This window comes from Plectropomus leopardus, chromosome 12 (assembly GCF_026936395.1).
Source record: "Plectropomus leopardus strain MGB_pleo_1.0 chromosome 12, ASM2693639v1, whole genome shotgun sequence".
In the NCBI taxonomy this organism is placed as follows: Eukaryota; Metazoa; Chordata; class Actinopteri; order Perciformes; family Serranidae; genus Plectropomus; species Plectropomus leopardus.
Window position 1 is genome coordinate 34,139,118 of NC_142187.1, and position 23,904 is coordinate 34,163,021.

General features: G+C 38.0%; 2 protein-coding genes and 1 pseudogene across 3 annotated transcripts; all 3 read left to right on the forward strand.

Annotated features, from left to right (window-relative positions):
• Positions 1-513: 513 nt before the first annotated feature.
• Positions 514-3,118, forward strand: LOC121940012 (GTPase IMAP family member 9-like). Its single transcript, XM_042482899.2, has 2 exons — positions 514-614; positions 1,283-3,118. The coding sequence occupies exons 1-2, from the start codon at positions 584-586 to the stop codon at positions 2,299-2,301; spliced, it is 1,050 nt and encodes a 349-aa protein (XP_042338833.2). The 5' UTR covers positions 514-583; the 3' UTR covers positions 2,302-3,118.
• Positions 3,119-5,065: 1,947 nt separating this feature from the next.
• Positions 5,066-7,166, forward strand: LOC121966967 (GTPase IMAP family member 9-like; annotated as a pseudogene). Its single transcript, XR_015778087.1, has 2 exons — positions 5,066-5,090; positions 5,886-7,166. The product of XR_015778087.1 is annotated as a GTPase IMAP family member 9-like (transcript).
• A 789-nt stretch (positions 7,167-7,955) lies between these two features.
• znf622 (zinc finger protein 622) lies at positions 7,956-17,613 on the forward strand. Its single transcript, XM_088085919.1, has 7 exons — positions 7,956-8,109; positions 9,563-10,136; positions 11,343-11,621; positions 12,160-12,322; positions 12,494-12,609; positions 13,325-13,468; positions 16,916-17,613. Exons 2-7 carry the CDS (start codon positions 9,569-9,571, stop codon positions 17,047-17,049), a joined length of 1,404 nt encoding a protein of 467 aa, XP_087942045.1. The 5' UTR covers positions 7,956-8,109; positions 9,563-9,568; the 3' UTR covers positions 17,050-17,613.
• Positions 17,614-23,904: the final 6,291 nt, after the last annotated feature.

Genomic DNA, 23,904 nt, shown 5'->3' on the forward strand with positions numbered 1-23,904 from the left:
AATCTTTTCTTATTAGTAGTTCATAAATCATTTCAAATTCACAGGTTGGTAAAGTGATTACATGTTAAGGATGACTTAATATTATGTACATATCCACATTGGATGGATTGGATGGAGTTAGCAGGTGAGACAAACAGAGACAAAGCAAAAACAAAAACATACAAACAAAAAACAACAACAACATTATGTCTTTCTTAATGTCTTATATTTTATCAATTTCTCCCATCTTTCTTCAAATATATGTATTTGGTCTTTGGATCTTTCCATTTGTGATTATTTATGTTGTCATTTTTAAACCAATTTATTTGTGTAAACTACCTTTATCATAAGAAACAAAGCCAAACAACAACCTTAATGTCAAGAAAAATAAGGTAACAAGGAACTTGCAGAAGCACCTATAAATGGTAGTAAAGTACGAATCATTTAAAAAAAACCACACACCTGGGTTTCGCTGTGAGTTGCTGCCAGCACTGTGACGTGGGTGTGGCTTTGACTGAAGAGGCTTTCATTTGGGGAAGTGTGGCGGCAGAAACTAAAATCCTCACTGAAGCAGCACATCTGCTCTGCCCTCTACAACCCAAACATGACCAACGACGCCAAAGAAGCCGAAAATGGTGAGTACATAAAATGCAAGAGTTCAGCCAAGTCTTTTCTCAAAATTTCTTGGGTCTTTTTTTGTTTTTTTGTTTTAATCTGTGTTCACACCTGAATGGCTAAGCTTTTTATTTTATTTTATTTTTTTAAATTTTATTTCTTTCAACAAGTCTGTTTTTTACAACTTAGTATTTGGCCTGACTGTCTGCAGTGGTTCCCAGCCATTTTCCAATCATTTGTTAAATTCATAACAATAATGTTAGAATAAGCGATAAACTTTACAAATAACCGAAATGCCTACTGCAGTAAGTTTGTGTTAGATTAGCAATTATGATGAATTTTGTGCAGATTATTTCCTGTGAATATTGCATCAGAGATGAGTTTTCCTGATATAGGCTGAAATTATTTATAGGACTATATATACTTACAGTCATACGTTCTTTAAAGACTTTCTTTAACTTGGCCGTCTTTTACAAGACAGGACGAAGCTGTTTAGCAGAGAGTGAAGGCTCAAATCAGGCTTTAGCAAACACGTGATGTGGAGGTCAAAGTACTGGTCCCATTGGACAAACTTTGGGAAAACCTCTGTTAAAATAACAGTGGCCCTTTCTGCATCATAAACACACTGCAGTACTAAAAAGCATATAAAACACAACAGAGCATAAATAATATCCATTCTCCTCCTCAGGAACAACCAGATACAATAATGAGGAGCTCCGGATTGTAATGGTAGGAAAGACCGGAGCTGGGAAGAGCGCCACAGGAAACACCATCCTGGGAAAACAGATCTTTAGATCAATGTTCTCCCCTAAATCTTTGACTGAAGTCTGCACTAAGGCCTTTGGTGAAGTGAATGGACAAAAGGTTTCTGTCATTGATACACCAGGTCTGTTTGACACCAGGACTGATGGAGAGAAAACCATTAAAGACATTGTCCGGAGCATGTCTTATGCGTCTCCTGGACCCCATGTCTTCCTGGTTGTAGTCAGACTGGGCAGATTCACAGAAGAAGAAAAGAAAGCAGTGCTGAAAATTCAGAAGATCTTCGGTGAGGAAGCAGATAAATACAGCATGGTGCTCTTCACCCACGGTGACCTGCTCAGAGGGAAACCCATCGAGGAGTTCTTGGAGGACAGCGAAGAACTGAAGGAACTTGTGGCCAAATGTAACGGTCAGTACCACGTCTTCAATAACGAAGCGGAGGATCGATCTCAGGTCAGCGAGCTGCTCGACAAGATCAGAAAAATAGCAGAGAAGAACCGAGGAGGCCACTACACCACTGAAATGTTCCAGGAGGCAGAGAAGGCGATAGAAGAGGAGAAACGACGAATCCTTAAAGAGAGAGAGGAGCAGATGCTCAAAGAGAGGGAGAGACTTGAGACAAAAATAAGAAAAACAAGGAAAGCACAAGAGGATCTAAATGCAGTACCTCCGGTCTCTCTCTTTGCGTGCCCCCACCTTCAGGTCTCTTCTCCCGGGTGCCTGGCCCCCCAAATCTCTCTCCTGGGTCCCTTTCCTTTTACGTACCACTTATGTCACTACAGACCTCTGATGGTCGGAGGCTGTATTGTATTTTCTTTCAGAGGTCTGTATCAACAAATGTGCAGGTCCAAGTTCATGAAATATCATATAATTACAAATTTAATAAACTGTAAAGATTTTATGAAAACGGCACATTGGATTTCATGCATCAGGTCCCCCAAATAAAACTATAAAATAAGTTGTTTGTATGTCATCTTAAAAAAATACACACGTAAGAGTTGAGGACTGAAGCCCCTCTCAGCAGTGTCCCTCCAGAACTGTTAAAAATTACCTCCATGAAAATTATTCTTAGATATAACAATCATTTTTTTTTTTTTTTAAATCTGATGCTAGTTGTGGTCTTAGTTTAACCATTTGAAATGTGGATCAGTTCTATATATATTATTTTATTTCATTTTTTTTTTACATTTATTTTATTTTATTTTATTTTATTTTATTTTATTTTATTTTATTTTATTTTATCTTATTTTATTTTATTTTATTTTATTTTATTTTAAAATAAATTGTCATCCTTTAGGCACTTAAGTCACATAATTGCAAACAAACTACTGTATCAGCTTTGCAGTTAGGGAGAGATTAAGGTTTTGTGTCAAAGAAACAGAAATGTTTGGGCTGTTCCAAGCTAAAATCCTTTCAGAACGTTTAAAATCTACAGTACTTAGAGCATATTTTTGGTCTACTGTTCTCTAAAACGTTGTCGTGTTTGTTTGTATTTTTTTTCCTTTTTTGCGCCATTCATTAATGCTAAAATGTTGATGTGGGAATTAAAAACGCAATCTGTGCATTAAAGTCAGCAGGTTGGTAATAGTGGCTTTTACGTAGTGTCTTACTTTTTTTTTAAGATCCATCTTTGCTTATTTCATTTGTTCTTGTTTTTGATTCTTTAAAATGCTGACGGAGGAGTGAACAGGGTGTAACAGAAGAAACCACTGAAATGCTGCACAACTGGATATTTAAACTGAGAATAAAATGTGACAATGAAGAGTGTGCATCGTTTGGTCATTTGTAGTTTGAATTCAATCTGAAGAAAGTGAAAGTGAAAATGAAGCGAGGAAAGACGACACACCTGAAACACAACGCACGATTTTAGGACATTACTAGGATTTAGAGACATTACTGGGATTGTAGCAAATGTTTAGGTTTGAAGGACATTTCTATGAATTTAACACATTTCTAGAATTTTTGGACATTTCTCCAATTTTAATCAATTTGATTTTAGGACATTTCTGGGACTTTGGGGCATTTCTAGCACTTTAGGATGTTTCTCAAATTTTGAGACATTTTTGTAGGATTTTAGGACATTTATAGAATTAGTTTTGAAACCTTGGATATCAGGACATTTACATAAATTTATAAATGTGCACCTGTATTTTTTGGCAAGATGTGGTGCCATTTCTTGTAAAGGCTGATGGGAGGGGTGAACAGGTTTTCTGTTTGCAGGCAATAGAGTTAACCGTTAAAATGCTGAACAACTGGATATTCAAGGTGTGAATAAAATGGGACAATAAAGGGTGTGGATCATTTTAGTCTTTTAAAGTGTGACTTTAATCTTGATGAAATGAAAGTGAAAATGTGTAATCATAAAAAATACTCAACTGTCTTTATGGAGGTGTTTGGGTCTAAAAAATATTAAATTTATCATATAACGTCTTGTGTTGAGACTGGATTTGACATTCACACTCTTGTAAAATATGGGAAAATTAAATAAAATGTGTAACATTTCAAAATGCAGAAAAATATTCAGTGTTGATCTGTTCAAAGAAGATATTTAAGATATTAGGCTATATTAATAAAATCTCGACCAGTGGTTTCCAGCTGGTGGGTCACAGTCCAGAACAAACAAGCTTTATTTTGGGGAACCTGGTAGCTCACAGTGGGTGCCACGACCTGTTTCTGCATGCCATCCCAAAAACCCCAAAAATAATCCAAGGAATTTTTTTTTTTTTTTTTTAAAACCCTTTTAAAGCACAGTGAGTTTCTGCTACAGATTTGTTTGATTTACTTTGAAGTGCTATTTCTGTTTATTCTTGCATATTTTTTAAAAAAATCTTCGTGTTCTCAGCCAATGTGTTGTTTACGTTTGTGAAATAAAATGTAATAATTTATAATGTGCAGACCTTGAACTAATGACTGAAAACAAATCTGGACCAGTTGGGAACCACTGACGTAGACCTAATGAGAAAAAGTGAAGAGGTGTGAGGGCTGAAAATTATTGTATCTTTGTTGAAATGGTACCAAAAAGTTAAGCTCTTGTTCTTTTAATTAACCTTTTGAAACCTGAGCAGATTGCCTTGATTTCTTTCAAAAGCACAAGAAAAAGGCAATGATCAATGAAAAAGGGAAATGACCCCCCCAAAATAATAAAAACAAAAAAACCTGAAAATTATAATTATTATTATTTTTAAGTAAGACAGTTAAAAAAAGACACAAGGAAACTGCCTGGAAAATGGCTAATTTTTTAAAGAAAAAAATTCTAACATAATTTCAAATATGCACACACACACACACACACACACACACACACACACATGTATATATATTATTTCTTGCAATATGTGGAACATCTCTTGCAGAGTTGCTTGTTGCCTTTTTTCATGTTTTTGAAAGAAATTGCGCTCATTTGCTCAAGGTTAAAAGGTTCAAATACTTGTAAAGGCGTCTGAAAGCAGCACAAGACAAGAAATGTCGCTTCAGGTTGTAAAGGGTTAAGGCAGGACTGAATTTAACACAAATGATCATACTTTCACTTTAGGCTCAGTGTATTAAACAGCCTGTGAAGGTGACGCGTCGACACCTCTGGTCTTCCTCTAGTTTTTGGGTGTGGTTCGTTGCATGATGATGTTATATAAGAGGCGCTGCTGCACACAGACTCTTAACTTTCTCTCTGAACCTCACATAAAGCAGCTCACCTGCTCTCTGCCATCCAGACATGGGAGGCGTACTCACCAATGATCGTAAGTTCATATCCAACTATATTTATACTGTAATTATCAACAGATGTTGGGGTATTTTCATTTTAGGTTTTTCGCAGTGTACACTTTTCATCATTAATGTGCCGACCTCATTTATAAACTTTTATTAGTCTTTTATGTGTTCAATTTTACTCTCCTACTGTCTCGTCTGCTTTGGTGTTTTGTATACGTCATATCAATAATAATAATAATAATGATAATCATAATAAGAAACTTTATTTGTATAGCACCTTTCATGCAAGAAATGCAGCCCAACATGCTTTTTAAGAAAGAAATTAAATGCAACAAATGCTTTGCATCAAAACATATAAAAGACAAAAAAGACTATAAACTGCATGTAAAAATAAAATCAAATGGATTAAATCCACTTGATAATACTAATAAAAGAAAGATGAAATAAGGATATAAAAATTTAGTGCACAGAATGCATAACATAAAATGGAAAAGAAAAGGAAAAAACCTACTGACATTATATAATAAGCATGAAAATAGAGTATATAAAATGCATAAAATCAAGGAAAATACACAATGTTAAAGATGTGCAGTAGGCAGGGCCAAGCAGACAGCAAAGCAGCTGAATCAGAGCTAGTTAAAGGCTAAAGAGAAGAGATATTTTATTAGTTTTCTGAAAATAAGTCCCCCTCTGCCCTGCACATCACCATAGCAACGTGTCCTCATGTCTGATGTATTTTTCCATGTTTCCTATTGCTGTCAACTGCACATCCAGCCGAGGCAAAAACTTAACCCGAACCCCCATTTGTTTTTATTTGTTTTCAGCCATCCCATCAGAGCCGTCCAGATACAATAACGACGAGCTCCGGATTGTGATGGTAGGAAAGACCGGAGCTGGGAAGAGCGAGGAAACACCATCCTGGGAGAACAGATCTTTAAATCAATGTTCTCCCCTAAATCTTTGACTGAAGTCTGCACTAAGGCCTTTGGTGAAGTGGATGGACAAAACGTTGCTGTTATCGACACTCCGGGTCTGTTTGACACCAGGGTTGATGAAAAGAAAACCAGCATGGATATTGTCCAGAGCATTTCTTATGCGTCTCCTGGACCCCACGTTTTCCTGGTCGTCATCAAGCTGGACAGATTCACAGAAGAAGAAAAGAAAGCAGTGCTGAACATTCAGAAGATCTTCGGTGAGGAAGCAGATAAATACAGCATGGTGCTCTTCACCCACGGTGACCTGCTCAGAGGGAAACCCATCGAGGAGTTCTTGGAGGACAGCGAAGAACTGAAGGAACTTGTGGCCAAATAATAACGAAGCGCAGGATCGATCTCAGGTCAACGAGCTGCTCGACAAGATCAGAAAAATAGCAGAGAAGAACGGAGAAGGCCACTACACCACTGAAATGTTCCAGGAGGCAGAGAAGGTGATAGAAGAGGAGAAACGACGAATCCTTAAAGAGAGAGAGGAGCAGATGCTCAAAGAGAGTGAGGAGCTGAGGAAGAAACTAGAGGAAGAGTTTGAGCAAAAAATGAAGGAGGAGAAGGCTGACAGGGAGGCCTATGAGAGAAAGATGGAGGAGGAAGTGAAGAAAATGAAGGAAATGCAGGAACAGCAGGCGAGATGGGACGCAGAAAGAAGCAGTCCATTACTTCTGCTGCTAAAGCAGCTTTTTGAGGGAGTGTTACGGCTTTTCTTCACCCGATAAAGTCCTTGAGTTCTGGACAGCAGATTTATCTGTTGTGGATTATTATCAGTTTGCAGTTTAGTTTTTTTGTTGTTGGGTTTGAAATCATAAAAGTAACTTAATGATTACGATTTTAATGTTTCATATTTGTCTTCCGAGAACAAAAGACAACACATGATAAGGTTTCGTTTAAAAATGTAATTTTGCTAATTATTAAATGAGCGCACTTAAAGTAGAAATACATGATTACGATGCTTGTGTGTGTGTGTGTGTGTGTGTGTGTGTGTGTGTGTGTGTGTGTGTGTGTGTGTTTGTCTTATGGGAAACTTGCAGTAAATGTTTGGTTACACCTCAGATTGTAAAGTTGCTCAGGTGATCATGAACTAAAGCTGATTAAATAATTAAATAACTAATTAAATATTTTTTTACTTTTTACTTTCTTTTATATAGTTTTATGTGTGTGCAAATTAAAAAAATAAAATCATAAAATAAATTAAACAAAACAACATATAATATAAAATAACACAACATAACATAACACAACATATCGCTCCTGCTCGTTTTCCTACTTTTTTATGGTAGTAACAAGAACAAATGTACATTTATATTTATACTTTAGCGTTTAGATATATTTATTTTATATTAGTACTTATGTTTAAATTTTATTGATATATTTTACACTTTCCTACTTCTTTTAAGACTTTAGAATGGGAGCATCTGTAACTAAAGGCAATTTCCCCTCGGGGATCAATAAAGTATTTCTGATTCTCATTCTGATAACATAGCATAAAATGAAATAATATAAAATTAAATTAAATTAAATATCGCAACTGCCTCAAGGGTTGGGGTCAGTTTAAGCATGTGGCTTCTTGACCTCTCCTGACACATTTTTAGTTTTTACTTTTACACAGTTTTATATGTGTGCAAATAAAATAAAATAAAATAAATAAAATAAAATAAAATATTGCAACAAATATTTGACTTCTTCCGTTACAATAAATAATGACGTCATGTTTAAATGGTACGAGTAATCAGCAGTTTAACAGCCTATTAAAAAAGTCCAAATTGTCCCAGAGCAACGGAGGAAAATCCCCCAAAAAACCCCAAACATTTGACACCGTCCCCAGAGCCTCCCTCGCCTCGGGTGTTTGCAGTAACCATGGTAACGCTGCTCCGGAGCAGCAGGAGGCGGTAACGCGCCTAAAACGCGCAAATAATAAAGACGACGAAGAAGAAGGTTCAAAGTTCAGCGCAGCTCCCCTCGTGTGCTGCGGTGCGTTTCTGCAGACTGAGAGCGGAGTTTAAACACCTGCAGGGACATAAAAACACCTTTATCTCGGAGGAGACAGCTCGCTGAAGAAGTAAGTAAACGCTGGACGTGTCTTATTGTCCTCTGAGCGCCATGACAGTCGGAACTTTGCGGGTGTTTACACCGAAATGCTGTTTGCTAGCTTGTTAGCAAACAGTTAACAGTTAGTTAGTTTGTCTCGACGCTGGTGCTGTTTAACAGTTTACAGGTTAATTATTTTACTCTAATATAAGTAATATTAAATAAATTTAGCTTTTAAGCTGCCTGGTAATCGACTCTTTTTATCCGGCGGTTAGCATCTGTGTGGCTAGGTAAGCTAATCTAAGCTAACAAACTAACAAACTAACGTAGTTTAACTTTGCACCGACCCTTAAATGTATTTTTAACGCAGATAAAGTCACCAGATTCACAGACATTATAGTTACATGGTTATATGTCCCTTTGTAGTTTGTGTAGTTCACGTGTTTTAAAGATACTTTTGATTATTTAGCTTTGTTTGTCTACGTGAGGTGACACCGAGCGTTTGTTAGGTAACTTTACTCACAGCTGACCGGCACAGAGGCCAGTAAATCAATTACATTTAAGAGTTATTAAGACTTTTTAACGCTACACGGAAATTTTAGGAAAAAAACTTACTTGTGAAAAAGCATCTGACAGCAGAAGGGGTCGACAGATTTATGATTTTCAGAGCCGAAAACACTACTGATTATTAGTCAGTGAGATCGATAATTGATGTTTGAAATCGATATGCGTTTACAATAAAAATTAAAATCCGTCAACGTCTAGTATTTGGAAAACAGCAAATTCCAACTCAAAACTTCGTTTAATTGCCTTTAAAAACCGTTTAATCAAAACTGAATCTGAAACATCAAACAGGAATTTCTCAGCAACATTTATATACACCTATTTGTATTTTTTTTTTAAATGAATAAATAAAAATAGCTGCCTAACGTTTAACAAATGTAAGTTTCCTCCCATGCTGACTTTTTATTTGTACTTTTAAAGTACTTGATTTTAAGATGAAACAATGATACAGATAATCTGCTAAATGCTAAATAGCAGCCCCAGTAAGCGTCCAGGCTGATGACCTGTCGACCCCTAAAATGCAGCACAAGCAAAGTGATGCTGATCCAGATTTCAAAGGGTTAAGTGTGTGAAGGTACCCTGTAGTAGATTGTAAAGGCCTTTGGGATTAATATATAAATGTAATATCTTCACACAGGCTGTAACTCTGATGAACTCTTAACGGTCACAGAGTGTCACAATATTCACTAATGCACATTTTGCGCTCTTTTTGATCTTGCTTCTTAACTTAAATTGTATATATCAGCGAAAATTGTGCATATGTAAATTTAAAACTATAGTTTCCTGTTATTATCTATTTTCTATTTTTTATTTTTTTGTATTCAGTGCTTAATTTGTACCTTGAGAGCAAAGCTAACCAGAGTCAGATTCCTTGTTTGTGTAACCATAATCTTAATTTGACGTTCCCCTCGTGCCCTCAGGTTGCCATGGCGTCCTACACCTGCATCAGCTGCCGAGTGGCTTTCGCAGATGGCGAGGTCCAGCGAGCGCACTACAAAACCGACTGGCACCGCTACAACCTGAAGCGCAAGGTGGCCGACATGCCGCCGGTCACTGCCGAGAACTTCCAGGAGCGAGTCCTGGCACAGCGGGCGGCCGCCGAACAGCAGGCGAACGACGCGACGGCCACAGAGGGCTGCGCCGTCTGCAACAAGAAGTTCTCCAGCGCCAACGCATACCAGAACCACCTGCAGTCCCACAAACACCAGCAGGCGGAGAGGCAGGCGCTGCTGGCGGCGCAGAGGAAAGTGGAGAAGATGAACGAGAAGAACCTGGAGAAAGGACTCGGAGATGAGAAGGTGGATCACGACGCCAGGAACGAGGCCCTGCAGCAGGCCCTGAGAGAGCAGCAGAGGCCGAGCCCGGCGAAGCAAGGGGCGGCAACGGAGGCGAAAAGACAGAAGGCGGAGAAGCAGGAGAAACCTCCGAGGATGATGTGGCTGGAGGAGCAAACCAAGAGGCGAGAGAGAGAGGAGGGAGCTGCAGCTGTGGAAGGTAAGGAGGAAAAAAACATCACTAAATCTACTTTATTAGGTAAGAGTATGCCTGTTTTTATTTTCTTATGTTTTCTACAGTTTTTAGATGAATTACCAGGGCTTGGTGATATGAAATCACCTCTGAAACCTCAATCATCACCAGTTTCACAAGCACTTAAACCTATAAAACTTGGTGTGAAATGTTTGGAAAATTGAAAATAAATAAATAAAAATTACTGAACGATGACAACAATGGCTAAAGACCTGAAAACTGAGCAATGGGGACAAAATCCAAACGGGAAAGACAGATGATGAGCAACTTGACAAGACATTTTGGGGAAATAAAAAAAAGAAGAAAAAGAGAGAAAAAATGAGAAATGGGAATATTCTAAATTATCCCAAAATTTCCAAAAACTATATTTATCATTCTTTTTGCAATTTTCTGGTCTTTCTCATTTTTTTTATTTTCAGGTAATTTTACTGTAAGTGTTTTTTTTCCTTATATTTTCTACAGTTTTTAGATGAAATTTGGACATTTTTTTGGAAAATAAGAAATTGAAAAAAAGAAGAAAAGACTTTAAAAATGAGAAATGGGAAAATTCTAAATTATCCAAAAATTTCAAAAAACTATATTTATCATTCTTATAATTATATATTTAAAATTATGTTACAGAAAAAAGCAATTCATTTTATTTTCAGGTAATTTTACTTAGTGTTTTTTCCTCATAGTTTCTGCAGTTTTTGGATGAACTACCAGGGCTGGGTGATATGAATGAAATCAACTTAACCCTTTGAAACCTGGATCGACATCAGTTTTGTTTTGCTGCGTTTTGACACATTTCACAAGCATTTGAACCTCTGAAACTTGGTTTGATTTCTCTTGAAACAACACGGTGAAAAAATGAGAATGAGAAACTTGGCAATAAATTTTTGGAAAATTGAAAAAAACAAACAAAAAAAAAACGAAAGGTGCGTGATTAAGACTTTGAAAGGAGCAATAGGGAGCTAATAAGATCCAAAAAATGTCCAGAAACTACATATATATATAATTATATATAAATGTTCAGTGTAAAAGAGAATGTGCCTTTTTAAAAGGTGCACACTGTCGGAGATTTATCAGAGTAAATAAACTCACGTTAGTTTTAGGATAAAAGTGGTGATTTTAATAAGTTTAAGATTTTTTTTGTGTTAAAAAATTGACACTGTTTAAATAAAAATCTTCCAGAAGAGTGGGAGGACGTTGACGAGGATGAAGATGATGATGATGAGATGGAGGACGAAGACGAAGAGGAGACGATGGAGGAGGAGGACGGGGACTCGGCGGCCGTGTCTGACCCGCAGCCCGCCGCTCTGCCGGGCTCCATCCCCGTCACCGACTGCCTGTTCTGCTACCGTCACTCCAAGTCTCTCATGAAGAACGTCGCCCACATGACCAAAGTCCACAGCTTCTTCATCCCCGATGTGGAGTTCCTCGTCGACCTCAAGGGCCTCGTCCGCTACCTCGGTGAGTTTGTGGCGTGAATGTGAGGAAGCTCCATGAGGCGTTGAGGCAGGAAGTGGCTGCACAGCGTGAAGGATCCAGACTCAAAAGAGCGCCGTTTGGTTACTTAAATCTGAGCATCGAGAGAGACGTCAGGAAATACTTCCATTTCAGTGAGCTCATGTTTTTTTCCACTCCTAAATCCAGCTGACCTCAAAGCCTCGACGAGATTTTAAACATGAATCCAGAATAATACAGTTATACAGGCTGTGGGAATCCTAAACTCCTCCTTCAACGCCAAAAAATGTCGCAGCATTTGGGTCGAGATTTTGATTTCAATTTTTAATCCACATTTAAAAAAAGACAAATCTACCTTGTGGCTTACCACGGTTGTGTGGTCATAAAAAAACGTGAAAAGTCATGGAATTTGCAAAAAGCATTTTTTTTTCAGCACCTCATGCGATCTTCATCATTTTCAGATTAAGGATTTTCCCCAATTTGAGCAAAAAATATGTTTTTTTCCCGCCCAGTCTTAACTTCTCTGTCTCGTCTTGTGTAACAGGAGAGAAAGTCGGTGCTGGAAACGTGTGTTTGTGGTGTAACGAGAAGGGCCGCTCGTTCTACTCGACAGAGGCGGTACAGAGTCACATGACGGACAAAAGCCATTGTAAACTCTTCACAGACGGCGACGCTGCTCTGGAGTTTGCAGACTTCTACGACTTCAGGTGATAAAGTTTAACCGATTATTCACTTTATGTGTTTAATCTGTAACACACTGAACCTCGTTCGGTCGCCAGTCGTAATGGACACGGATATGACGGCATCAAAAGACAAAAAAGGAGACATTTATGATGCACCTGTCATTTTCATTCACGTCGTTTTCTTTTTTCCAACAGGAGCAGCTACCCAGACAGGAAGGAGGGAGAGGAAGCTGAAATGGACGAAGACGAGCTGCCTGATGACAAAAACATGGAGTACGACGACGAAACGCTGGAGCTGACTCTCCCTTCAGGTGACTTGAAATGAATTTTTATCAGTGGCAAAGTTAAATATTTGAACACAATTAAAAGTAAAGAATTTTATAGATCTTAAAAAAAATACAAAATTTGGCAATTCATGATTTGCTGAATTTAATTTTAATTTCAAAGTAAGTGTCAATATTTCTGCCTTGTTGCCCCTCAGTGTCAAATACAAATAATTAAACTCTAAAACTGTAATTAGTGATTTTAAAATACGACAGCCACGACAGCAATAAAAGTACACACACACACACACGTGCACACATACACAAAAAAAACCTGCACAGGTGGGTAATAACGTGAATTCAAAAGATATTTTAAAAAATCAACATGATTTATATAATCAAATTAATTATAATTAAATTAATTTCTGGACATTTTCCCCTAGTTTTTTGATAATATCTCCGAGTCTCTCCATGCCAGTTTCCCATGTTTCGAGAGAAGTCAGACAAATGTTCTCATGTTTCAGGGATTAAAGTGTTGTTGTTGTTTGTTGTTTGTTGTTCTCGGTGTTAAAAGGTTAAATTAGAGTTATTGGAGTTTTGCTAAAACTACAAAGGGAGCGATGGGCTGGGTCGGCAGATTTGAAATAATCTGAACGATGCTGAAATGTGAGACTCCTGACTCATTTGCTCGCTGTGAATAAAGTGCGGCTTCATCGTTTTCGTGTTGTAACAAAATGCTCGTCCTTGCTGTGTGTTTCCTCAGGCGCTAAGATCGGCCACCGCTCCCTCATGAGGTACTACAAACAGCGGTTTGGCGCTCAGAGGACGGTGGCGCTGAGCCACAATAAGAACGCAGTCGGCAGAGTCCTGCGGCAGTACAGAGCTCTGGGCTGGGGAGGAGACGGAGGTAAGATTCACACACACAACATGAAAAAACTGTGTTTTTATAGAGAGAAACAGGTAAGAGCAGATCTGTACCGGCCTGAAACCTGAATGTCTCTTTTCTCTTTGCTCTCAGCTGTCTTGCTTTGCAGGCGTTTAATTTTGTGTTTTACTCAGTTGTGCAGCACCTCTTCACTTTACATGCCCGTTCATGTAACCAGGGTCTAAAAATGAGCTGCAGCCACACCTGTGTGCCACGCCGACGCGTAAATGTTTGAACCAAAGCAGTCACGTAGTAAAAAGAAAACAACTTTATAACATCGGTGTCATTTACATTTGCGTTGTTTCTGTCCTCTTCTGTCTGTCTGTGTGAGAGGGACTTCGTGGTGCATTCAGGTGCACCTTGTAAACGCTGAAATCAACATAAAGCAAAGTGTGTGGGCGCCGGCCGTGATGCATTCAAGTGCACCTTGTAAATTGAATAATATATTCTCTAATGGCCACAAAGGTTGTTTTTTTTACTTGTTTTCCTTTGTTGAAATATGTTTTGCATTTCTTTCTTTCTTTCTTTTCAACATCATTTTGTTTTAATGATTAAATGCAAAAATCAAAACAATACCCCATTCCTTTATATAGAGGCATATTACATTAAAAATGTAAATAAAACAGCTGAACGCCGATTTAATACGTGTGACGCTCACGTGTGTCAGCAGAAATAGACAGTGAAATGGTGTTTTGATGATGATATTGGCTCTATATCACTTTTTACTGCAGTTTAAAAGCCTCTCTGTCACGGAGGAGGAAATACAAAGTCGTCTGTTTTACTCCAATGTCCCTTTCAAAATAAAAGCCCTCTGACAGCCTCATGGACAGAATCCCATCAGTTGCTGCTACAAGGCATTTTATTTTGAAACATTTACAGGACCGTGTTGTCGGCTGTGCAGCAGCTGTATGACTCCATAAATGAGTTAAATTTGTACTTACAAATATGGAAATACAGTATTAATAAACGCTGCACGTGTGAACACCACGAGCATGAAACACGCTGCAGCTCGGCGAGGCTGCAGTCAGGCGCAGGTGACGCGTGCTGTGTGAAACGGACTTAATTTGACTTTTTCCAACATCGTGTTAATGTAATCGGTGTGAGCGGCTCTCAGGACACACACACACACACACTCAGGCCCACCTTTATTTCAAACTCACTTCTCCATCTTCCTTTAAACTCAAACATATTCTCTTTATATTCGTTTTGAGGTGTCACCGGGCGACAGGGTACCGTTGTTTTCACTAAACGACGGCACGGAAGAATCAATATTATATTCCCATCACAAACAAATATGCGGCAGCCGTCGTGCAAAATGAAATTACCTGAGTGTCTGCGGCTTGAAAAGACGAGAAAACCTCCGTAACTTAATTTCGATCAGCTCTTGAACAAAACGAGACTCTTTATGTGGATTTTGTGTTCAGTAGTTTTGGTGCAGAGTTTCATCAGTTCACCTGATTCTGACCTGCAGTATTGCCTCGCGGTGTCCCGGTGTTGATTTATTGTGTTTACTTAAGAGTTTTGGCAATCTCTTATCACTTGTTTGGGAAGTCTGACTCTCGCAGTCGGGTTTTTCGCCCGGGGGAGCTCTATTTTTCAGTTATGTTATTTTCTTGGCCGTGTTTTCGAGGATGAACGTTTATTCAGGTCTGTGTCGTGGAGATGGCATGTTTTTGGCGGTTTGAGTTTATTGATAATGCTATTTGCTTTTTTTTTATCAGCTCCACCAGCTTTCACCCTTTTATTTATCCTGTGTGGCCGAGTGTTAGAGCGAGGTCAGGGTCAGCGGGTACCTTCCCATGAGTCTCAGCTGACGAGGTTATTGAATGAACTGTCTTCGCTGTCAAAGAAGTAAAAAAACAGCTCACTGTTTTTATTTATGTCAGATGTTTCTGCAGCAGCTACAAAGCAGAGCTCTGTGTAATGAAACCAGTGATCATTTCATGTTTTTTTTCTTACTTAGTCGTCTTAACTTTATGAGTTTATCCACACGTCGTAAAAAAAGAGGAAAGGGAATTTAAAAAAAGGTCAAATATAAATTATATCCATGATAATGCACACGAGGCATGTCACGATAGCAGAACTTTTGTAGTCGATACCAACAGCAGTGAAACTTTACGATTCTTGATACCCGATTATTGTCATGATAAAAAAACAAAACAATTTTGTGCATTTTTGTGCACTAAACAATTAAATATATTAAGTTTTAAAAAATATTATACATTATTATTATTTTGTACTTTCACTGAGTTTTTTTGAAACCAACATCAGTCCTAATAACAGATATTAAATTCATCAATTTTCAGAATTTTTTTGTCATAGTGCCACTTTGTTTTTAGATAAAAAAAAAAAACAAAAGTGTTGAGTTATTTTCAATAAACTATATTCTCAGTATTTTTTTGGGGGGGTGGGGGGGGGGTCACAGCCTGGGATGTCAGTGGTTTGTAACAACATTAAATATGGACCTCATCAGGTGGAAAATAGTCAAAATGACAAATTCAGAGTCAAAAGCTCAGAATGACACCCAGAAATAATACAAGTCCTGTTTTTCTGCTCTGATGGCTGTGGGATCAAAAATGTCAGTTTGAATGGGTTTCAATGGAGCATTTTTGGACCTGAACAGTCTGAATGTAACTATTTAGTTTCCACAGTGTATTTTAGACTTATTGTAGGAGCTGAGCTGCAAATTCACTGATTACACTCAGATACACAATCTGGACTACATTTAGGACATATTTTTATCCAAAAAAATGAAGAATGAGAAGTGCAGAAAATGTGCTAAATAGACCGTAAAAGTAGTAATAATAATAATAATAAAAAATAATAAAACTTCATTAAATTTTTAAAATAATAATCCCTGATGATCTGCCTCAAAGTGTGTCGTTTCATGTGATTTGTTTGAGAGAAAACATCATTTTAATATATATCTTATAATAAATTAATATGTTTCTCATTCATTGTTGTTCTTCGGCACATGTAAGATGTGACAGTTGGTCTTTTTGGTGGACTATTTGTCCCGCCCTCCTCCATTGTGATTGGACGGTTTCAAATGACAGTGACGCATGCAGCTTCTTACCCAAAAGTTTACCTTTTTTCAACTCCTGGCATCAAGAAAAAATGCCAAAGGACGATCATTTTTAAAACAGTGCCATTCCTGCTGAAAATATGTGAAATGGTGAGCCATCGTCCGTTTGTGCTCTTTTCTTTTTCTCAGATGATGAATAAAGTTAGTTTTTCCTCCTTCGCTTTTATATAAATGTGCTTCCCTCCCTGCTGTTGTGTGCAGTCCACAGTGAGAGGTGCAGAAAGAGCTCCCCCTTGTGTTTGCTTTTCATTACTCCCAAAATAACTGCATGAAGACTGCTCTTAAACTCATTATGACACACTGTGTGTGCATGCATGTTGTCCCCACCCCCCTCTGTCTCTCAGGCATCGGCTCCTTCTGTCAGAAACAGAAGGACATGAAGTACGTTCAGATGATGAAGTCAAAATGGATGCTGAAGACGGGCATGAGCCACAACGCCACCAAGCAGAAGCACTTCAGAGCCCAGGTCATGTTCTAAACTGGGACTGGAGGGGAAACTGAACGTGGTGCGAAATGTGACGCGGACTGGCGGATTTTAAAAATCTAACATCTTTGCTATTTTTCAGCCAACGAGACTTTCAGAATCAGCCGTGAAAGCTGTCTGACATGACGAAAAATCAAACATTTTGATCCTTTGTTTGAAGGAAATGGAGTCACAAAACCTTGAGGGACAGAAATCTTTACCACCTTTACTTCTTCAAATTCTCATGTGATGAGCAGCAAAGTTACATTTTCCAAATTTCCTCCTTGCAGTCTCCCCTGTGTGGAAACTGAAGGTCGTTTTCTGCTTGAAAACGAGTTGCGATATTCAAATTCACAGCAAAAATAACAACTAGGTGGAGAGTAAAGGCATGATCATCAGTTAGTTTGAAACATCACGGATCGGGTAAAAACTGGAGTTCTGTAGTAATGAGGTGGTTTTACTATTTTTGACACAATTCTGCTACATAACCCGCTTTTTTAACCAACAAGATTACGTCTATATGATTTAGTGTGCTTGTAAAACATCCAACCAAAAAATAAATGTTTCATATTTATTGAACGCCTGGCAGTCTTGTTTAATAATTTCTATTTTTGACTTTTTGTTTATTTGTTTTCATTCAGAGCTAAAACTCTCCAGCTAAAATTCATGTCCCTTAACTTTTTTTGTCCCCACAGTGGCAGTGCTTACTTGGTGTAAGTCCCCTTTTTCTTTAAAGCAACATCTCGAGAAGGCCTTGAGGGATTTTTAAAAATTTGGCACAGATGTCCACTTTGAGGCGAGGGTTAACTACGTCGAATTTGGTGGTCAAAGGTCAAAGTCACAGTTAGTCTCATTCTTTTAAGTGTGTGAAGCTTCCATGTTTTCACAGACATGGATGTAAACTGTAAGTGCATGGTGCTAATACGTTTAAATATTTGAACTTTTTATATACAAACTCTCATTCAAAATATTTTGTAGAGTTGTTGTTTCTCCTTGTTCTTGGCAATTTTTGCTCACTTCTACCAGGTTAACGTTAAAATCCAATTTTTTCTCTGTGATACTGCAACCCAGTCACTTAAAAATGCTGTATTGTACATTTCCACAAGCTAGAGATGTATTTACATTTCTGCGTTACTATATATTTTTTAGTTGCAGTTAATTGCTGTATTTAATTGTGATTAATTGCATTTTTTTTTTAATTGCGTGTGACAAGTCCATTATTTTGTATTTCAAAACAGTTTCGCTGTTTACTTGCCAGAATTTATCCCAACTTTTTTACAAGCTAGCATGACTCGGTTGGTAGCACCAGATTCCTCGGGTCTTTTAGTTTCATATGGTTCAAATATCGTCCCTTTAGCTGCAAAACTCGGCCCGGTCCGGCCTCTTAAGGACAGGAAATGTTGGCCTGCAGTTAATGTGATTAATAACAATTAACACGTGAGGCACAAACTTTAATGGCATCATGAATAATGAGTCAGCGCTGACAGCTTTATTTAAACCTTATCTTGCTTTAAGGGTTCGACCAATATTGTTTTTTCAGGTCAGATACCAATTAGAAATAACCAGTATTATATGAAATCATAGTTTCTTTACATTTCACCAACGCTTTGGTTAACTTGTGACTATGCTCAGGGACAAAAAGCACTTAAATTTACTTTATCGGCCTTTATTGCTGTTAAAATGTCAGTCAGTCTTTTTAAAGTCTTATAATTGCCACGACATTAAAATATTATGAAAACCTTTTTCTGATGTTATAGCAGAAAAACTCATTTAACTGATTTAAAAATTTTTTTACCAACTTTAATGATGCACAGCTCAGGATAGAGGAACATTTACCACATCCAATCAAATAGAAATTATTATGATTTTTATATAATTTTGACAGAATAATATATTTATTGTTTTTCATGTGTTCAATTTTGTTCAACACAAATTTGCAGCTTTTGAAGTAGATCATCAGACTTTATAAAAGTCATGTTTTAAGTAGCAGTTAGCATTTGGACAAAACTATTCCTAACCTTGTATTGATTTCACTTCATGTTTTTCTTTTTTCACTTGTAGTTATTGTAAAATTGGTCATAAAGTGGCATTAAAACATTCGTGAATTTAACTTTTCTTTTTACCCTGTCATATACTGTGTGACTTCAGGAACATTGATACGATGTTTTACGAAACGTACAAATGTAACATATCCCTGTCTTGCAGAAACGTACAATGCAAACATCTTGTCCGGCGGCTCGGCTGCGTTTTGCTGCTTCTTTTTGCTGCTGCTGGTTCTCTCCAGGTACGTCAGATTCATCAGTGACTCTGATCCTGGTGCAGATGATGTCATCGAAAGCTGATCGGGCTGCAGCAGGATGCTGAGCCACCACACCGCCCTTTAATGAGCTGAGTTACTCCATTTGTTTGTGGTCCTCCACTTTATCTTTGGCAGCCTCTCCCACTTCCTTTTGCAGGCTGGGAGAGTGTTTGCGGCGTGATGGTTTCAGAGGTTTATGGCACTCTGCCCGTACAGCACGCACCGTTTGACAGAGTCGACAGGAAAAACAGAGAGGGGGGAGGGAGGAGGCCTCGCAGACAGGCCGACGGCGAGAAGGAGACTAATTGATCAGGACGATTTGGGGAGAGAAACAGGGCAGATGGCTGAGAGGCATTAGCACTGTGGAAGTCGTGAGAGGAGGTGATTGGGGCGAAGGTTTGACCGATGCGTGTTTCTGAGCACCGATACTGCTTAGTTTGGATTTAACCCTCTGAAACCTGAGAAAATTGGCTCGATTCTTTCAAGACCATGGGAAGAAGGTGATGAGCAATTAAAGAAGAAATTACCCCAAAAATGATCAAGAAATCTGTAAATGTAAAAGAATACTATGTAAAAATAATAATTAAAAAAAAAACAAAGAAAATTAAAAAAAAAAAAAAAAGGCAAACAAGAAGAAATCATCTTTAAAAAAAACAAAACAATTTTAAACATACAGTTGTGATAATTAGAAATACAGCTTTTTGCACCTATTATTTCGTTATTTATGCTTTTACATTTCTGTAGGCATTTTTTCTCTAGCTTTTTTAAAACTAATTTTCTAAATCCAATTACTTATTGGAATTTGTGGAACATTTGTTAGCAAGTATCTCCTTGCCTTTTCCCATGTTTTTAAAAGAATTTCCAAAATTTTTTCTCATGGTTCAAAGGTTTCAACGTGTAAAAGACGTTGAAAGAAGAAAAGTGTTGTCGCTCCAGGTTTCAAAGGGTTAATTTGTTTTCTCACTTTCAGTTTTTATTGCCTTCAGATCTAGTCCAGGTCATGTTTTTGTGATATTTTGCAAATAAAAGTCATGGGCGAATCAGAAAAATTGAATAAAAGTCAAGGCTAATCCTCACAATACTTCATGGGCAGACAGCAGCAGCTTGAATTAAAATTCAGTAAAACAGTGGAGAGTTTTTTTAATCTGAGCTGTTGGAAACTGGGCTGTTGGGCAGATTTTAGTAACTTTTAGATACTTGCTGGACTCCTGATTGGCGTAGAGCTGCGGTTGTAGGATGGCAACGCCGTCATGTCAGCAAAACACATTGTTAGGATTTGGCTACAAAGGAATGGGTGGCGAGGTTTAGGATGAAGAAAAACATTATGGTTTGACTCTAAAGTTATATTGGAAGCAGACGCTAGGCTGTGGGTTAAAGTCCGGGGTTTGTTGGACCTACTGGCCCACAGAGCATGCAGACTGGTGACTCACGGCGGCTGAGTGTGCCTGAGTTTGTCCGAGCGGGTAACTTTCATCGGCAGAGCGACAGACCTCCAGATTAGCGCCTTGCTATCATTAATGGCAGTCTAAAAAAATTTATTTCGCTGCTCTTTAAGACTTTCAAAATGTTTTCAAACGAGAAAGCTTAACTCGAGATAGTGATAGAAGTCGTTTCGTGGGGATTTTGATGCTCACATTTTTTTTTTCCTGATGTAAGTCAGTGGGGAAAAGTCTTCCTGGGCCAGATGTGACTGATCCTGATGGTGTAATTCCACTTTTTGCCACTCTGTTGAATTTGCGTCATCGCCAGTTTTGATGTGCCAATGAGCACCTCTCATAACAATAGACGGGGCCCCGCCCACATGGCAGTATCCAGACTTTCTTAATACATCAATGACGACACCGGGGACAGTGGTTGCCTGTACCTGTTTTATAGTTTGCTGGCAATATGTTTGTTTTCGTAAAATTCCGACTTTGTTTTCTAATAAGTTTCCGACGTTTACGACTTGATTCTCAAAAAAGTTTTTTTTTTTTTAAAGTATGACTATTTCTCATAAGTTTCCGACTTCATTGAAGTCTCAAAAAAAAAGATAATTTTTCCTTAATGTGGCCATAAAACGAGCATTAGTAAATACTTTATTAACCATTAAGTAAGTGTGTAGTTAGCAGTTATAAACTCTTCATTAAGGATGACTTGCCAACATTGTTTTTTTCTCAGACAAGTCTCAAATGTTTTGATGTTGTATGTCCTGTATCAGAAGAGTAAAACCTGAATTTCTATATTAGAGCTCTTAAAAATATGCATTAGGTGGATGGGCGCCGCATCAGACAGAAGGTAAAGCCCAAAAGTAAATTCAGAGACTGTCCATCTCAGCCACCGCTCCTAAACACAACGAAAGCCGTTCACCCGGCCCTCCATGCTCTCAGCACGATCCCGGTCTCCCTCGGAGCCCTGGGGACCTGGTATTGATCCGTGCCTCGTAGGTAGTGATTGGACATGAGTGGATAATTTCCTTTGCTGCATTAGAGTCCATTACTGGCCCGCTCCCCGGAAAGCGATAGACATCCTCAAAAGAAAAAAAAAACGACAGAAGATTCTTCTTGGAAAAGCAGTCTCCTCCGACAAATAATTCACCGGCCGAGGCTCCTCCAACTTTATTATCGGCTCCATTTGGAGGTCGAGGATAAGATAGGTTGAGGCAATAATTTAGACTTTTTTTTGTCCTTTTTGAAAGCCTTTAACAGCAGACAGTGGCTTAATCCACAGTTTTATTCCATTCAGGAAAGAGTTGTGGATCTTGCAGCACCACTGTGCTTTTTTAACTCCCAGCTGAGATTTAAACTCGTACAGTCAGACTCCTCTGCCATCAGACACAGATTTGAGGCTTGAATGTCCTTTTCAGGGCACCTCAGGAGAGTTTGTTATGTTGGGCAAATCATTACTCATCCACACAGTCCGGGGATTTAAACTGGCAGCCCTCCCATCATAAGATTAGATGAAGGTAGAGTGGTGAGCAAGGCCCTGTTTTTTTGTAATATTTGGTCCATATCACACTGTAAAATCTGACAAGTTAATTGTGCCTAAAATAATCTTGGAAATTGATTGCCTTGAAAAATGAAAGGTAATACTAATATTAATTTATGTTTACTTCATATCTAATTGTTTAAGTTTACTTAAAATTTAGTTCTAATTACTTGATTTTGTGAAGTTGTTGCAATTTAAAAATGACAAGCTGAACTAAATTAATCTTTCTATGTTTGGCAACTTCAATAAAACCGAGTTTACTGAGCCTTATGTCTGTAGTCTGCTGGTTGCAAACTAGTTAATCATGTTTGCATTTTCTTAAACAAAACAGAACTTGCAGATCTCTTTATCATTGGCAAAATCCTCTTCGTTATGATTGAGTGAAGTCAGGGTGACTTGGTTTACTGAAGTTTCTGACACTTGAAAGAACAATTTCGTTTCACTTGTTGTTTTTGAGTTGCAACAACTTCACTAAATTCAGTACATATGGATCGATTTTGGTTTAACTTAACAATTAGATGTAAAGTAACCATAAATTAAGATTAAAGTAACCATAAATGCAGTGGGTTCAAACAGAGGTGGACTGTGCAGAGAAGTAAAAAAGAAAAGAATTTGCAGAATATGTGTACAAATAGGCACTCACACGGGAAGGCTTGGTTTGGATTGAAATGAATTAAATAATAATGAGCTTTGATTATTGTGTACTTATTACTGATCCATTTAGGAGCCCATTTGCCTTTGTTTTTGTGCTTTCCTGGATACTTGGTCCATCCAAACCACCAGACCTTTAAATGTGGGTGAAGTTGGGCAGAGGTGCTCGTTTGAAGCAAATGTCCAAAGACTCAGATTAAACTTTGTTTTGTGAAACATTTGAAAGACGAGAGTACGGTTTCAGATCTTAACATGAGCTGCAGACTCGGATTCGCTTTTGCAGCTTCACTTTCTACACAAATGCGATACCCTCAGTTTAGAAAACAACTCTACTTTTCTTTTTCTGAATTGATGAAATCTTGTAAAATCTTGCTTTTCTGAATTAGGCTTGTTTCATTAATTCACAAAATTTCAAGCCCTCTTCCTATGTAGATACACGTTCCAAGGTAACAAAGAACGCAACGATTCTTATTCTCTGACTATACACAGAAAACATACCAACCCCTAACAGAGGCCCTACAGCACTCCCTACAACAGTGATACTCAATTAACGGGCCAAATCTGGCCCCTGATAGGGTGCCGGGCAGCCCAACCATTTTCTCAATCACAATAAAAATAAACCCTGATAGAGGTCCACACTAAACCGTAATGTCCAAAAATCCAAAAATGTCCTAACATCCTAGGTATGTCCTAAAATCCCAGAAATGTCCTAAAATCCTAGAAAATCCCTGAAACCCTGGAAATGCCCTAAAATCCTAGGAACATCCTAAAATTCTAACAACTTGCTAAAATGCAAAAATTGCCCTACAATCGTACCGACATCCTAAAATCCTACAAATGTCCCAACGTCTCAAAAACATCTTAAAATCCTAAATGTAAAATCCTAGAAATGTCGCAAAATCCTAGAAACATAATAACATCTCAGAAACATCCTAAAATCTTTCAAACGTCATAAA

Bases quoted from the DNA above. Each gene is read 5' to 3' on its own strand.
- znf622 (XM_088085919.1), top strand. From the start codon at position 9,569: ATGGCGTCCTACACCTGCATCAGCTGCCGAGTGGCTTTCGCAGATGGC. The intron at 12,323-12,493 runs GTGATAAAGTTT...TTTTTCCAACAG, and splicing joins GCAGACTTCTACGACTTCAG to GAGCAGCTACCCAGACAGGA. The intron at 13,469-16,915 runs GTAAGATTCACA...TCTGTCTCTCAG, and splicing joins GGGCTGGGGAGGAGACGGAG to GCATCGGCTCCTTCTGTCAG.
- LOC121940012 (XM_042482899.2), top strand. From the start codon at position 584: ATGACCAACGACGCCAAAGAAGCCGAAAATG. The intron at 615-1,282 runs GTGAGTACATAA...TCTCCTCCTCAG, and splicing joins CGCCAAAGAAGCCGAAAATG to GAACAACCAGATACAATAAT.